This window comes from Phallusia mammillata, chromosome 3, assembly GCF_965637545.1.
Source record: "Phallusia mammillata chromosome 3, kaPhaMamm4.hap1.1, whole genome shotgun sequence".
NCBI lineage: Eukaryota > Metazoa > Chordata > Ascidiacea > Phlebobranchia > Ascidiidae > Phallusia > Phallusia mammillata.
The window spans coordinates 12,603,227-12,620,261 of record NC_137254.1 but is presented as its reverse complement, the minus strand read 5'-3'; the positions used below and the strand labels follow the sequence as shown (position 1 = coordinate 12,620,261).

General features: G+C 38.5%; 3 protein-coding genes and 3 pseudogenes across 3 annotated transcripts; 3 read left to right on the top strand and 3 right to left on the bottom strand.

The window, feature by feature from the left end:
- Positions 1 to 125: 125 nt before the first annotated feature.
- Positions 126 to 788, top strand: LOC145219545 (uncharacterized). The gene has a single exon (XM_080086895.1). It carries the CDS (start codon positions 126 to 128, stop codon positions 786 to 788), a length of 663 nt encoding a protein of 220 aa, XP_079943021.1.
- A 2,636-nt stretch (positions 789 to 3,424) lies between these two features.
- LOC145218351 (phosphomevalonate kinase pseudogene) lies at positions 3,425 to 12,003 on the top strand (annotated as a pseudogene).
- LOC145218354 (dihydrofolate reductase-like) lies at positions 8,336 to 8,761 on the bottom strand. The gene is made up of 2 exons (XM_080085760.1): positions 8,461 to 8,761; positions 8,336 to 8,401 (listed from the first exon to the last, which is right to left on the bottom strand). Exons 1-2 carry the CDS (start codon positions 8,759 to 8,761, stop codon positions 8,394 to 8,396), a joined length of 309 nt encoding a protein of 102 aa, XP_079941886.1. The 3' UTR covers positions 8,336 to 8,393.
- On the bottom strand, positions 8,912 to 9,623 carry LOC145218353 (phosphomevalonate kinase pseudogene; annotated as a pseudogene).
- Positions 10,462 to 11,290, bottom strand: LOC145218352 (dihydrofolate reductase pseudogene; annotated as a pseudogene).
- Positions 12,004 to 12,053: 50 nt separating the features above from the next.
- LOC145218355 (uncharacterized) lies at positions 12,054 to 13,958 on the top strand. Its single transcript, XM_080085761.1, has 2 exons — positions 12,054 to 13,137; positions 13,216 to 13,958. The coding sequence occupies exons 1-2, from the start codon at positions 13,038 to 13,040 to the stop codon at positions 13,422 to 13,424; spliced, it is 309 nt and encodes a 102-aa protein (XP_079941887.1). The 5' UTR covers positions 12,054 to 13,037; the 3' UTR covers positions 13,425 to 13,958.
- The last annotated feature ends 3,077 nt before the right edge of the window (positions 13,959 to 17,035 follow it).

The following is a 17,035-nucleotide window of genomic DNA, read 5'->3' as shown; positions in this document are numbered from 1 at the left end:
TTTGTGTCGATCTCTGTTGTTTAACGTTGATGTAGTCAATTACTGCAATTTAAACAACAGAAGATATCCGACGGACAAGCTGCTTCTACGCCCGAACACTTTGACGATAGAACCTGAAGCTCCTAATGCTAACAGACACTACGCATTGGCTTCGCACTGTTACAGATTATATCGACCATCCCTCTGAAGGCGAAAACACCGTTACTGCCGCTCACAAGAAACTAATTGTTATGAACTGTTTATCACCTGATGCTTTTTCTTATGTAGAAGATGCCGATTCTTTTGAAGATATCGTCGTGGCACTAAAGCGAATATACGTAAAAAAGAAGAACAACGTATTTGCTAGATATCTACTTGTGAGTCGCATTCAAAATTCCGATGAATCAATATCTGAATATTTACGCGAACTGAAAACTCTTGCCAAAGATTGCACCTTTCTTTCTGTGACTGCTGATCAATACAAAGTCGACTTAACGCGAGAAGCCTTCATTAATGGTCTTTCTTCCTCTTCGATTAGGCAGCGTCTTTTAGAAATTGAAGATTTGAACCTACTTAAAGCCACCGTAATCGCTGAAAATCTTGCCAAATCACAACAACAATCTCTCTTGATGGGTAAAAATTTATTAGTTGTTTCGGCACCCTCGGAAAGCGCCGCCGGCAGTACTGAAAGCGCCGCTAGTTCATTTGCTCAGTTGTACCACGATGTGCCTCTGGCCACTGCTCGACGTACAAATCGACCCCGGGCAAAGTCTTGTTATTTCTGCGGCGGTGCAATGCATCGCAGCTGATCTGCTTGCCCGTCTCTTAAAGCTGTGTGTTAGTACTGCGGGAAAAGAGGACGACATTTCTCCCAGATTTTTTGAAGGAGCCCCTCTTCTAATCAAAGCAGCTCTCGTTTCCGCCCCACCTCAGCTGTGTGTTTCTCTGCACGATGCTATATTTCAAACGCTTTCAAATCTCACTCTCTCGCTGGGGCTCCCCTAAGTCTGGGACCCGCTCTCGCAGACGGCTCGTTGGAGTCTAGACCAGTGAAAATCTTGATTGATTCTGGTGCCTCCGGTAACTTTATCAGCAAGCAGGTAGCTCAGTCACTTTACTTACAGACATCCGGCCCTCATACGCACATTACCATGGCTTCTTCTTGTTATCTATGGCAATCTCTGGCTCTACATCGGCTACAATCTCTTTACTTGGCCGTTCGTATTCGCTGACTTTCGGTATTTTAAAGCATGGGTCGGCAACCTTTTTTCTACTGCGGATCGTATTTGAAACTGAAATTTTATCGCGGACCGGCCTTCAAAAACCTACAAATATTTAGCAATGAAAACGCCTAAATTAGATAATATCATCCCCGGGATACATGAGCAAAGTGTTTTGAAGCATTTACCCTGAAAAAGTATACAGCCCGGTAACGAACTCGTCGCGGACCGGCGGGTGCCGACCACTGTTTTAAAGGACCTTTGAGCCGATGTCATTTTTGGGCAAGATTTTCTCGAGAGACATCAAGAAGTGACTTGTTGTATGGGAGGCACTGAACCCCCGCTTCGCATCGCGTCTCTGGGCGTTTCTTTGATTGACTTACCCGCCGCAACACTCAAGCCTCCTCGACTTTTCGAATTTCTTTTGCCTGGTTGCACCCCTATTGCCGCTAGCTATACTAAGCAATTTACTCTCGTGGGCTCCTCTCTGTACTTTGCTCACTCTTTGCCTTAAGGGTTATTTGTACTCCTGCGAGGTTTAATTACATTCCTTAGTTCCGCTTAAAGTCTCTCTTTTTCTTGTTGCTTTCGTCAGTTGCAGTTTTCGCGTTTATTTGACATTTCGTGTTAACTTCTATTTTACAATGCAGGAGTTTTGTGTCGATCTCTGTTGTTTAAAGGTAATAAACATTATTACGTTTATGTAGTCAATTACTGCAGTTACAAACCCAATTACCAGAAAAAAACGCTTCTTTATTCCTAAGTGTTCAAACCAACAAAGGTCCTTTTGAAAAACAAACGCAAGATTTGCAAGAAATCGTTCCAGAAGAGTTGAAGACGTCTCTTGTTTGCTCACATTGCAGATATATGCCATTCCTTACGATAACGCTCGAGCCAAGATGAAGGGACTTTGACCGCCACCACGCACAGTGTTGCTGAACAAAAGCGTCGCACCAGACGGGCATTTGCCTTTTAACATAGTTGAGAAACTCTGTTCCGAATATTTCTCAAGGCGATGACTTGACCAGCTCGTATCGAATATTCTTTGGTGGATTTTTTATGATATGTATTATTTTGATTCACTCTAACATTCAGCAATGACATGTTTCTAGTAACAATGGTATAGTATGACTGTCTGTAAAACTAAAAAATTGATACAACGTACATTTTTGAATGCGGAATTTGTATACTGTGTCCGATTCGCATGAGCATCAAGCACCGGTTTATTTTAAAGATATACAAGGAGGGTACGGGTACCACATAGGTCAAATTCATTTTTGTAAACGAATATTTTGGTGTCTCGATTGGTTGATGCTTATGAAGGACACCAATATAATGCAACATTCGTAATTCCTGTTCAGCAATTTAACAAAGACGTCAATGATCATGTGATTTTAATTTTAGGCGAGAAGTGTTTAATGCACAAGTTTTGAACGTACAAGTTTCATGAACGCACAAGTTTTTGAAACCTGTGATGGCTCTTTGCGTTTTTTGAAGCGCTGACCACAGAAAAGTATTGGGAGTTTGTAAAACCACTCTTCGCATTATGTTTTTTGCTTTCAAAAGTGATTACATGTTTAAGAAAAATATTGTTACGTATTGCATTGAACTTTTTGTTTTCCTTCAAAAATATTTTGCTAAGTCACGTGCCATACAGGCCGAATGTCAAAATCCCGACAGACAAAAATTAAAATAACGATAGGTAAATATTAAATTCCGATAATCACTGGAATCCAATCGACGATGATTGATATTCCGATATCAGCGAGTGAAACACCACCCACCAACGAACGAGTTAGTTTACTAGCTAAATGAATCTTGTCAGTTCCCAATCTTTTAAAATCACACTGGTTTTATAGACTTTTCTTTGTACATCCGGCAAATTGGTGCAAGTCATCTCGCTACAATCGAGACAGGGCCTCAGAGTATGTATCGTCGGAGAGACGGACAGGTTTCACTACGCGCCTGAAGGAACAGCAAAGATACGTAACAAAGGGATGTCTGGAAATCGGCCATGTTGCTGTAATTGCCAAGGGACAGGGTACAGAAAACGCTGGTTTTTAGAATCTGAAACTCACGCGCCAAACGATAAACATAAAACCAAAAGTTCTAATGCCGATAAGCTATCGGTCGCTTTTACACCCCATAAACACGGAATTTATCTACGTTATCGCCGTTTTTTTCCTTGTTTTTCACCCTCTTGGTGTTATATAACAACGACTGTGTTGGGTAGCTGACATTAACCTCTTGTAGGACGTCAACACGTCTGATGACTTGTACTTATTCTATTTGAATAAGATGACATAACTAAGTAAGGTAATTTGATTGAAAATGAATATGAGTGATATTTTGTTACCTGGAAGTACTGAGAGTTTACAAACTTCCTCACATCAGATGTTTTCTACCACACAAAAGTCTGAAGAAAGTATTCAGTGGGGTTGAAAACAGTCATCTACCTATTCCAATTCTCAAAGAAGAAACAAAATTAAATAAACTGAAGAACTTTGGGTCGAAAGTCATCTTGGGAAGAAACAAGGTGGAACCTTTGTTTGATGAAAATCGGCCAACATCAGCACCAGTTTCCTCATCAGTTGGTGGATTTACTCTGCAAAATAGCCCGAAAACGGCTATAGAAGGAGCAATCAGCACTGATTAAAGAAAAAGAGCCTGACTTGACACAAACTGATGTGTTTCATGAAACAGCATATATTCCATATGAGTATGCTCATGCCATGATTAGTAGAATTGTTGATGATATGAAAAGTATGAAACTGAATCATCTCTCAATTGTTGCTAAAATTGAAAATCATTGGTATCGCCAGTTCTGTAAAAGCAAGAAAAACGACAACAATAAAATGAAGATAAAACAACAACAGGCTAAAAACCAACACCATCACAGGTGGAGAAGCGGGGGACTGACTGTTGGTCTGGCAAGCATTGTGACGCCCAACCCGCGTACCAATCAAGTCTTATCAGAGACACGGAGGAAACGCGCCTAGCAATCGAGCGGGCACAATAAGAGGCAAAGTAGGGCGCAACGATAAACACCCTGCAGAAACAAAAGCCGAAACAACAAAAACAAAATGTTTAGAGTTGTGATCGTCGTTCTGTATATTTAGAGCAGTGAATTTTAACCGGGCTTCGATCGAACCCCAGGGGTTCGGCAACGCCGAATCCGACACAGGCATTTTTGAAGTACAATGCAAATACTTGTTTTTGTCGCAGGCAGTGGTTCTCGAACTTTTTAATCATGCGACTCATTAAAAAATGTAATTTCCTTCCGCGGCACACTTAGCAGGTAAACAGAACAAAAGTTGTTCAAAGAATGTTTATTTTCAACTTTATGAGCTTTAAAACGTTGTTATGCACACCAGTACTTCATCATGAAGTGCTATGACACCAGGAACTGTTTGCACTTAAAAATAGGAAATATTTCGCGGCACACTTGCAAATCTCTCACGGCACACTACTGTGTTTGAGAATCACCAAAAACGGCAATTTGTAATTGCCAAATATCAAAACACTGGAAGGTTAGATTAGGCAGGGGAGTTTCGAACTGCTCTACACAGTTTTTGTGGTACTTAAAGAGTATTATAACCATGTGTCAGATTTTTTGTACTCCTATTGTGTGGCAACAATGCGAACAAAACAGGGATACAAGCATCACAATATAGTTTATGAAATCATAAACACTTAATACTGATCTCCTCGCTGTGCACCGAGCGGGAAATTAATCTGGGCTTTAGGGGCGCTATTATATGGTAAATACATGATATAAACCAAGTATTTTGAAACAAAAATAAGCAGGTAAATGGCGGCCGTTGGTTAAATAAGAATCTGCGTTACAGCTGTCCTAGCAAATTGGTTGTGCACCCCTGCACTACGGTTTTATTTTCTTTTTTGACGTAACAAAGAGCATTGTTCGTAAGCAGAAACACAACGAAATTTCGTTGGCAGCAAAAACTTATTACTTCATCTTTTTCATGTTTGTGTACAGATACTAAAAATACAATGCTTCATTTTGATAAAAACTAAACATTGCCGAAAGCAATCATGAAACAAGTCGATTGTACTATTATTCGACCAAAGGTTGAAGAATATCGCAGTAGTTAGGCCGTAACTGATTTAGAGTGTACTTGAATTTATAGTTGTAGTTTTCATTGTTAGAGTTGTACTTAAACAAAAACAGCGATCGTCGTTAAGTATGTTGACTGTCACTGGGATCAGATACTGCTCAATCAATTGATTCGTTCCTGGCTTACCCAGGTCACCAAGAAAAAGTGCTCAAATGACCCGCCTTTTTACTGAATTTCTTATTTACCCAATAACTATGCTATGCCTTTTAGAACAGGCAAATATACATCTTCAGCTGATTTTTTTTAAATACAGCGGGATCTTTAATTTTTTTGAAAACACAAGCTTCCCAGCAGACACACGACGTCCTATCGAGGTTGAATAGATGTCGAAATGATGTCGCGACGTCGAATCGACGAATTTCGACATTCGGTCGTTGTCTGTCCGTAATTACTAGTCTATTAGGCGTCCAGTTTTGGTAAATATCGGACCAAACAAGAGGGTCGAAGTTCAGACGTCTTTTCGACTTACATATTTGGTCGAAATACGAGCCAAGTCACATGTCATTTGTTTGGACATTTTTAAACGTCGTATAGACGTCAATATTTAGTAGATGTCACGTCGGTCGCTTATGAACTAGTTATCGACGTCCTTAGACGTAGAAATTTTAACTGATTTTCGACGTCATTTTTTGGTCATATGCAGTACGTCCAATAAAGGTCAATATTTAGTAGATTTTACGTCGGTCACATATGAACTAGTTATCGACGTCCTTAGACGTAGAAATTTTAACTGATTTTCGACGTCATTTTTTGGTCATATGCAGTACGTCCAATAAAGGTCAATATTTAGTAGATTTTACGTCGGTCACATATGAACTAGTTATCGACGTCCTTAGACGTAGAAATTTTAACTGATTTTCGACGTCATATTTTGTTCATTTGCAGTACGTCCAATAAAGGTCAATATTTAGTAGATTTCACGTCGGTCACATATAAACTGGTTATCGACGTCCTTAGACGCAGAAATTTTAACTGATTTTCAACGTCAGTTTTTGGTAATTTCCAGTACGTCCAACAAAGGTCACTATTTAGTAGACTTTACGTCGGTCACATATGAACTAGTTATCGACGTCCTTAGACGTAGAAATTTTAAATGATTTTCGACGTCATTTTTTTGGTCATTTGCAGTACGTCCAATAAAGGTCAATATTTAGTAGGTGTCACGTCGTTCGCTTATGAACTAGTTATCGACGTCCTTAGACGTAGAAATTTTAACTGATTTTCAACGTCATTTTTTGGTCATTTGCAGTACGTCCAATAAAGGTCAATATTTAACAGAACAGAATGCGTCCAGCATAAAGAAACAGCAAAACGTTTTGGGATCCCAATGCAACTTGAAAATAAGCACATTGGTTGCATATATATCCATCCCAGTGAACTGATATTAGTAACGCGTAATTAGAGCACGAAAGGGATGTGGGCAAGAATGATGCTAGGAAATCAGCGTTGGCAAACCATGCAACTACTCACCACCACAGCATAATTTTTTCTGCTGCTCAGGTGTTGGTGAAGGAAACTGATTATCACAAGCGAAGTTTCCTAGAGCCTTGGAACATCCATTCACGCGCCAACACAATGAACGTTAAAACAGATGTTCTAATGCCGATAAATTATCGGGCGCTTTTACAGCACTGAGTTGTGTTATCATTGCGTGGTGCGAGTTTGCAGCCTCGCGATGTTCTTATCGCTATTTTTTGTGTATGTTTTGCACTTTGTCGCTATATAAGAATTTTGTCCTGCAAGTTATGTCATTTCCTGATGAAGACGTCTTGTATAGGACGTCGAAACGTCGATTATACATTCTATTTGAATAAGCTAACACCTAATTGGTCATGCCAAACATTATTGTAATTTTTAGTGGCAAACGTAAAAGTGGAAAAGACTTCATTGCTACGAATGTATCCCACATTATTGGAACAGAACGATGTGGTATAATTAGACTGTCAGCACCCCTAAAGTTTGAATTTGCCAAAGAAAATGGGCTAAATTATGAAGAACTACTAAAGTCCAGTGAATACAAAGAGTTGTACAGGGAGAAAATGATAGCCTGGGGTGAGGATATAAGAAACAATGACCCAGAGTATTTTTGCAAACTGGCAATTGCTCCTTTTTCCGCTAAACAGGTTTGGATTGTAACTGATGCTCGCCGAAAGTCAGATTTGACATTTTTTGAGAGGAACTTTCCCGACACAAAACTTATTTTTGTTCGAATAACAGCAAGTAAAACAACACGGATTGCTAGGGGCTGGCAGTTTGTGACAGGAATTGATGATGCTGAATCTGAATGTGATCTGGATGAGGGGCTTACCTGGAATGTCGTGATAAACAATGATGACAACTTGCAAACTTATGCTACAAATGAAAACATTTTGAAGCTCATTAATACTATAAAAGAAAGTTACTCCCATCATAATTGCAATATCATACATAAAACTGTCTATGCTTCTTGTTTTATTTTTTGTTAAAAAACTGTGGCACTGCTCTAACTATGTTTAAGCCAAGCACTATGTAGCAGTACAAACTATTGTACTGATTTGAATCACATTCAGATTCAGCATCATCAATTTTTTTTTTTCATTCAGATTCAGCATCATCAAAGGTGTTAGCTTATTCAAATAGAATGTATAATCTTTTTTTTGATTTATTTTATTGATTTATTTCTGTACTGTATGCAACAGAAAATTTACATCAAACTTGCTACGTATAGTCACAAACTATAATGTAAGCATATGTACAACGGCAGTTTCTTAAATTGAGGTATTTCAATGTACAACTAGCAGGCCTGCGATAAAATGGACAGCAAACTGAACGTTGGTACTCCAAGTACATAAAAAAAACGCAGCTATATGTGATCGCAATGTAGGCAACATAATTGACACAACAAAATTAGTAACACACAAACTTCAAAGCACATATGAAAGATTTGGGTATTTAGTGAATCAATTCAAGAGGGTTTATGTTTTTGGTAAACTTCAACTTTCCACTTAATACCGTTTTCTTCATGTACACACCCTGTGGTACGTTGTCAAATTGATCTGTTGGGAGCAGCTTAAACGTTTCATCCAGCTTGGGAAAAAATGTGTCACATTTAAAATCAGCCATGACCCTTGTAAGATAAACTTTACCACAGTAAGGAGACTCTTGGATAACTTTGTAAATGTCAGCACCTCCAATGTTGATGACTTCATGTATCTTGTTTTGCCATTGTTCACATGATAATAATTGAATTAAATCTTCAAATGACCGAACAACGGCATCCGTTCCAGGTGTGTTCAAAGGTAGTGTCCGACTCATAACAATGTTGTATCGATTTTTCATTGGTTTAAAAGACTTGGGTATGCTATCCCAATTTTTTCTTCCCATTACAACAGCATTCTTCTTGCCCTCTGGTGGTGATCCAGTTGATGCTTTGGTGAACCATGCCATTTCCTTTCTTAACCTCCAAGCAGTACGTAATGCTAAAATTCCATGAAACAATTTACAATACAATTAGGTGCAGCATGACATCATAAATAACTCGTTGCTGGTCCATTGATAACAATAATGCCTGCTATTGACAGTGTTATAGGTTTGAAACTAGGATTACTGAGCCAAATCAGTACAATAGTTTGTACTGTTACATAGTGCTTGGCTTAAACATAGTTAGAGCAGTGCCACAGTTTTTTAACAAAAAATAAAACAAGAAGCACAGGCAGTTTTATGTATGATATTGCAATTATGATGGGTTTTTAAGAGTAACTTTCTTTTATGGTAATAATGAGCTTCAAAATGTTTTCATTTGTAGCATAAGTTTGCAAGTTGTCATCATTGTTTATCACGACATTCCAGGTAAGCCCCTCATCCAGATCACATCAATTCCTGTCACAAACTGCCAGCCCCTAGCAATCCGTGTTGTTTTACTTGCTGTTATTCGAACAAAAATAAGCTTTGTGTCGGGAAAGTTCCTCTCAAAAAATGTCAAATCTGACTTTCGGCGAGCATCAGTTACAATCCAAACCTGTTTAGCGGAAAAAGGAGCAATTGCCAGTTTGCAAAAATACTCTGGGTCTTTGTTTCTTATATCCTCACCCCAGGCTATCATTTTCTCCCTGTACAACTCTTTGTATTCACTGGACTTTAGTAGTTCTTCATAATTTAGCCCATTTTCTTTGGCAAATTCAAATTTTAGGGGTGCTGACAGTCTAATTATACCACATCGTTCTGTTCCAATAATGTGGGATACTTTCGTAGCAATGAAGTCTTTTCCACTTTTACGTTTGCCACTAAAAATTACAATAATGTTTGGCATGACCAATTAGGTGTTAGCTTATTCAAATAGAATGTATAATCTTTTTTTGTTTTGTTATTTATTTTATTTATTTATTTCTGTACTGTATGCAATAGAAAATTTACATCAAACTTGTTTTGCTACGTGTAGTCACAAACTATAATGTAAGCATATGCGGGGCTAGTGTGCGCGCGCGCTGCTGTGTTGTGTTGTTCTTGACTTGGAAGCTTGTTAATTCTTCTGCTTCTCGTGGCTCGTATCGGTCGTCTGCAGTAGGGAGTAAGTTCATTATTACGATTCTTAACGCTTGCTGCATAGAGCCGACATGATCCACAAAAGACCAATTTAGTTCTTGTATTTTATTCTGGTTACGCAACACACATCAAGTCTCATTTATCTCAAGGAAAAGATGCGATGGAAAAGAGAAAGATCAACGATAAAACATTGACTTTTAAACTGATACTCGTTTTTCATGCGATCATTGCAAAACAGTACCTTCTTTTACTCACATCAGTTATTAGTTTGTTTTAAGTTAAGCGCTTGCAAAGATAAGCGCTTAAGCGCTTGCAAGATATGCAGCACTGCAATGGATTGCACAACTATTTCGAAACACCCGGTTTACGCAACAGCCTGTCTTATGGCCAGGCTGTTGGAACATATCAGGAAGACGGGAACATGTAACCACGACACTGAATATGTGCTTCCAATAGTTACTGAATCATGAGAACACATGGAACAGTAAAGTTACACCGCTCGGTAGCATATGTCGCAAAAGCAGCTCATAATTTTCATGGGACGAAAAGTCATGGTTGCAAAGTTAAAATTTTCCATTACTTAATGCTTAGCCAAACCAAAGTGCCAAAATGATGGTTTAAAAGCACGTGACCGCTACACATATGTACAACGGCAGTTTCTTAAATTGAGGTATTTCAATGTACAACTAGCAGGCCTGCAAAAAAATGGACAGCAAACTGAACGTTGGTACTCCAAGTACATGAAAAAAAAACGCAGCTATATGTGATCGCAATGTAGGCAACATAATTGACACAACAAAATTAGTAACACACAAACTTCAAAGCACATATGAAAGATTTGGGTATTTAGTGAATCAATTCAAGAGGGTTTATGTTTTTGGTAAACTTCAACTTTCCACTTAATACCGTTTTCTTCATGTACACACCCTGTGGTACGTTGTCAAATTGATCTGTTGGGAGCAGCTTAAACGTTTCATCCAGCTTGGGAAAAAATGTGTCACATTTAAAATCAGCCATGACCCTTGTAAGATAAACTTTACCACAGTAAGGAGACTCTTGGATAACTTTGTAAATGTCAGCACCTCCAATGTTGATGACTTCATGTATCTTGTTTTGCCATTGTTCACATGATAATAATTGAATTAAATCTTCAAATGACCGAACAACGGCATCCGTTCCAGGTGTGTTCAAAGGTAGTGTCCGACTCATAACAATGTTGTATCGATTTTTCATTGGTTTAAAAGACTTGGCTATGCTATCCCAATTTTTTCTTCCCATTACAACAGCATTCTTCTTGCCCTCTGGTGGTGATCCAGTTGATGCTTTGGTGAACCATGCCATTTCCTTTCTTAACCTCCAACGTAAACTGCCATTTACTCCAATTCCCCAGTTGTTACAACAAGCAGCTAAAGAGTGAATTTCAATATTTTTCATGTTGCCCAAAATAGTTGATTCCAACAACAAATTATTCCTAATTTGCTTATTCAAATAGAATGTATAATCGACGTCCTATACAAGACGTCTTCATCAGGAAATGACATAACATGCAGGACAAAATTCTTATATAGCGACAAAGTGCAAAACATACACACAAAAATAGCGATAAGAAGATCGCGAGGCTGCAAACTCGCACCACGCAATGATAACACAACTCAGTGCTGTAAAAGCGCCCAGTAATTTATCGGCATTAGAACATCTGTTTTAACGTTCATTGTGTTGGCGCGTGAATGGATGTTCCAAGACTCTAGGAAACTTCGCTTGTGATAATCAGTTTCCTTCACCAACACCTGAGCAGCAGAAAAATTTATGTTGTGGTGGTGAGTAGTTGCATGGTTTGCCAACGCTGATTTCCTACCATCATTCTTGCCCACATCCCTTTCGTGCTCTAAATACGCGTTACTAATATCAGTTCACTGGGATGGATATTTATGCAACCAATGTGCTTATTTTCGAAAATTATAGTAAGTGTATACCACCTTTTGCAGTGTAGATGTGACAGATGCTTGAGATGGTATCATACAAGTTGCATTGGGATCCCAAAAAGTTTTGCTGTTTCTTTATGCTGGACGCATTCTGTTCGAATTTAAGAGCTTTTTTATTGTTTACTTCCATTTCTCATTCTGTGTAATAAACAAAATTGCATATTACTGTTTTTGTCACACATAAGTTCACATGCAGACTAAATTTGTTTAGCAATAGTAAGGATAGATTAATTTTGTGTGTTTAAAGGGAATGCCACAAAAAACTAAGCATGCTTTGTAAGCTGTATATTTCACAAAAATTGCACCGTCAGCGTGTTCCTGTTTTTTTGTCAATTTCCACCTTGTTGTAAAACTCTACTAAATATTGACCTTTATTGGATGTACTTCAAATTACCAAAAAAAGACGTCGAAAATCATTTTAGATTTCTACGTCTAGGGACGTCGATAATTAGTTCATAAGTGACCGACGTGAAATCGACTAAATAGTTACCTTTATTGGACGTACTGCAAATGACCAAAAAATGACGTCGAAAATCAGTTAAAATTTCTACGTCTAAGGACGTCGATAACTAGTTCATATGTGACCGACGTAAAATCTCCTAACTAAATTTTCAAATTTGTCTTGCAAGTTATGTCATTATCCTGATGAAGGCGTCTTGTATAGGACGTCGAAACGTCGATTGTTTGCAATAAAACTGCTGGATGAGCAATACTTGGTCATAGCCGATTTATGTTGATGAATGTTTGAGAAAAAGCACAAGTATTTTTTTGTTCAGGTTGGAAGCATTTGACAGAAATCAGAACTTTGTGTCATCCAAGTTGATCAGTTGTGTGTTACTAGTACAGTGTACTGGCCTAGATGTGGATATCAACAGCTTACAAAAGATTCAAAAATACCAGAAATTTCAACAGTTCACATTCAAAATTATTTCAAGTTTCGATCAACAGCAGACAACATTTGCAACAATGATTTTAAAGCCATGCAAAAAGGGAAAGCTTATCATGTCCAAGCTTGCAGCACAGTTTCAGAAAAGCTGCTTACATATGTCAGTGGTGTAGTACGAGCTTCAATGAAAAAGCAAGTGTCATATAGTGTAAAATTAAGTTTAAATTTAGAAGGGTTTATAGTTAACACCACCTGTGAGTGCCCAGCTGGTAAGGGACCCAATTGAACATGCAAACATTTGGCCGCCATTGCAATGGTGCTGGCCAGGTTTGTTGAATTGCATGAAATTTGGATAAACCCAAGTTGTACTGAAAAACTGCAACCATTTCACCACCCCAGAGTGATACAAAGAGGTAAAGTAGTTTTTGTAATCTTTACACTGCTTTTTGGACACCAAAATAAGTGTAATCATAAAAATCTCTGTAAATTAGGTAATGCAATGAGAACATCGAAACTGTTTCCTTCCCATGGGAAGGAGCATGATGACCCAAGGCCACAGCGGTTTCTCAACATGCCCGGTTACCAAGATTTTGTGAGAAGTACAGTAATCTGTAGCAAATCATCCAAAGACATTAGCATAAGGCATATTTATGGAAGTGCTGACTTGAAGACTGCTACCATAGATAACTTAATTCACTAGATGCGCAACTCGGCAAAATCGTCCAGACAGGTCACGCTTGAACGAACCAGTACACATTGGCTTCTTTACAATGGCGGGCAATGGTTGAAGTGTAAAGATATTGGCAAAAAATCGCAATTTATTGCATTAAACGTCAAATAACTTTGAAATTGAAGTGATAATAAACTTGCAGGTTACATAAGTTTCATGTATCTCGCGTAGTTTAATTGTTTTAAAAAGTTTATTTTGTGTTTTTAAAGGATCACTAATCGTTTTTGTTGTATTGATTTTGTATGTTAAATATAACCATGGACAAGACTAAATTCTCGTATTTGTGATTTAGTTGTATTTCTGTGTAATAGCTAGGTTAGCCACATAATGAAAGTTATTTTGTTGTAAGCAGTGCAGTCAGGTTGCAGTAAAAATGAGCCATTGTTGCATACCTCAATGCAGTTATGCGCACAACCGTGCCAATGTCAAAAAATCTTTGTTTAAAATTTGCAGTCCTAAATTTCAAGGCAACTCTGCTATGAAGAAACATTACAGCAATTTACAAAAATGTGTACTCTCCTTGCGTGACCGAACCAAGGGAGACATAATACAGGACATGCTTCACAAAGAAACGTAATATTTCTTTCCTTTTAACCCACTTCTGTTGTCAAAATCAAACATTATTTTTTTCAGAGCATTCATATGTGAAGATCACTTTGAAAAAAGCGATCTGCTAATTATTGGTTGCAGAAAAAAGTTAAAAATAGGTGCTTTGCCATCCAAAAATATTCCTAAACAGCTGTGCAGGACAAAAGTGGTAACATTGCCTATGAACATATAAATGTTTATTATAGCTAATAACATTTGTTGTGGCCTAGACAAGCAGAAAAGTACCATTTGACAGAAAGGTTCTGTCATGAACGCACACACCTTTAAGCGGTTACCTGTATTGACTGCCACGTTTAAGACGCGGTACACGGTTATATACGAAACGTGACGTCATAACTCAGGGACGACATCTAGCGGTAAATACATACATCACAACTTCCCTTCGTTTAAATTGAACTTAACTGACGTCTCGAAGGGTAAGGATTCACAATAACATTCAATGGACGTAAATGAACACGATTACGCCGATATAATACACCATCACTAGTTTTTACAAGATAAGAGCGATGAGATAACTGTTTTTCTATAGTTCCTTGTTGATCCCATAGTTTGTTTTGGGTATTGTACAGTTTTACAGGAGTGTTCACTTGTAATTGCAGCATGTTTCTTGTTCCCCTGTCATAATACTTCTTTTGTTGTTTTCTTTCTTTTCCAAACGGACGGCAAGTTGAACTTTTTAACGTTTCGATATCCAGGGGCATCGTGTGTCTGATTTGCCGACCCATGAGAAGCTGTGCAGGTGATTTTCCGCAAAGGAGAGGAGCACTCCTAAATATTAACAAACTTTTGTTAAAATCCTGTACACTGGCATGAGCTTTTTTAAGTAGTTGCTTCGTTGTCTGGACACTCCTCTCAGCCAGTCCGTTAGATCGTGGATAATGTGGACTCGAGGTTAAATGATCAAAGCCCCATTCCTCGGCGAATTTTGCAAACTCCTCACTAGAAAACTGAGGACCGTTATCACTAATAACAGTTTCGGGAATTCCAAACCTGGAAAAAATAGTTTTCAAACCACTTATAACAGACGCCGCAGAAGTTGTAGTCAACGGGGTTACTTCTGGATATCCGGAGTAGTAGTCCACTGTTACCAAAAACATTTTTCGGTTCCAATAGAACAGGTCAGTTGCCACTTTCTGAAACGGATAAGAAGGAGCTTGGTGAGGTTCTAACGGTTGGCGTTGTTGCTGTGACCTGAATTTTGCACAAATGGCACAGGAAGAAACCAAACCAGATATGTCGTTGGATAACCCAGGCCAATATATACTTTCCCGAGCTCGTCCTTTGCATTTTACTTCACCCAAATGGCCTTCATGCACACGTTCTAAAAAATAACTGCACATAGACATTGGAACAACTATTCGAGATCCACGAAACAAAATACCGTCAACAACAGAAAGTTCATTTTTGACATCCCAAAAGGGTTTTGCTAAAACAGGACAAGCACGCTTATGTAAAGGCCAACCATTATTTACAAGACGCATTACAATTTGCAACTGTTCGTCACATATGGTTTTACTTTGTAACTTTTGTTTAACTAATGGCATACAAGCAATAGCGGATACAATTAGATCTACATATTCACATACACTATGACAAGAAAGCGATTGTACGGACACACTGTTCTCCACACATCTTGATAACAAATCAGCTGTGTGCATGAATTTACCTGGAGTAAACTCTGCGGTGAAATGAAATCTTTGCAACCGGATCATTAGACGTTGAATGCGCAACGGACAGTTATTTAACTCCTTGAGAAACAACGCTATGAGAGGTTTGTGATCAGTTTCTACCACAAATTTCTGACCATAAACATACTGATAAAATCTTTCACATGCAAAGGTGATAGCAAGCAATTCCTTTTCAAATTGTGCATACCTTGTTTCAGCGGTTGTTAAAGCTCTTGCCGCATAAGCCACTGGCTGCCACATGTTGTCATGCTGTTGCAAAATTACAGCTCCAAGTCCATGTTTAGATGCGTCTGCCGAAAGTTTGATCGATTTCTTGGTGTCGAAAAACCGAAGTACTGGGGCAGTTGTGACCAGCCGTTTTAAATTCCTCCATTCCATTTCGTGTGCTTGCGTCCACTCCCAGTTGCTCCGTTTATGCAATAACAAACGCAAAGAAGATGTTTTAGTAGACAAGTCGGAAATGAAACGACCTAGGTACGTGACCATTCCCAAAAATTTCAGCAAGTCACCCTTAGACTGAGGACGCTTCAGTTGCTCTATTGCATGAACTTTATTTGGATCAGGTTGAACACCTGAAGCACTAACAACTTCACCAAGAAAAGTAATCTTGTCTACACCGAACACACATTTTTCCTTATTGAGTTTCAGATTATTGCGTTGCAAAACCGTTAACACATTTTTAAGCCTCATGTCATGTTCCTGCTTAGTTGAACCCCAAACCACAATATCGTCCATAGACGTTACAACGCCGTTCATGTGTTCAAACATCATGTACACCAACTTGTGAAACACTTCTGGAGCAGAACAAATGCCGAACGGCATGCGCAAAAATCTATACCGTCCAAACGGAGTGTTAAACGTACAAAGCTTAGAACTATCTTCATCCAACTTTACTTGCCAAAACCCAGACAAAGCGTCGAGTTTAGAAAATACTTTAGCATTTGAAAATTGACTAATAATTTCTTCTCTAGTCGGAAGACAGAAATGCTCACGCAAAATTGCTTTATTTAAATCTCGCGGATCTAAGCAAACTCTTAGTTTTCCGTTTTTCTTTTCTACTATTACAAGAGAGTTCACCCACTTAGTTGGTTCTTCTATTCTTTTGATTACTTGCATGCTTTCCATTCTTTGTAGCTCCTGTTGTAGTTTGTTTTTGAGTGCAAATGGAATTTTTCTGCTGGGACGGACTACGGGACAAACTTTGTTATCGGTCTTTATTCGGTGACAACCTGGAACACAACCCAACCCTTGAAATAAATCTGAAAAGCTGGACAGCAAATTTTG

Coding starts and splice junctions, on each gene's coding strand:
- LOC145219545 (XM_080086895.1), top strand. CDS start 126: ATGCTAACAGACACTACGCATTGGCTTCGCACTGTTACAGATTATATC.
- LOC145218354 (XM_080085760.1), bottom strand. CDS start 8,761: ATGGCATGGTTCACCAAAGCATCAACTGGATCACCACCAGAGGGCAAG.
- LOC145218355 (XM_080085761.1), top strand. CDS start 13,038: ATGGTGCTGGCCAGGTTTGTTGAATTGCATGAAATTTGGATAAACCCA. Junction 13,138..13,215: donor CCCCAGAGTGATACAAAGAG/GTAAAGTAGTTT, acceptor TCTGTAAATTAG/GTAATGCAATGAGAACATCG.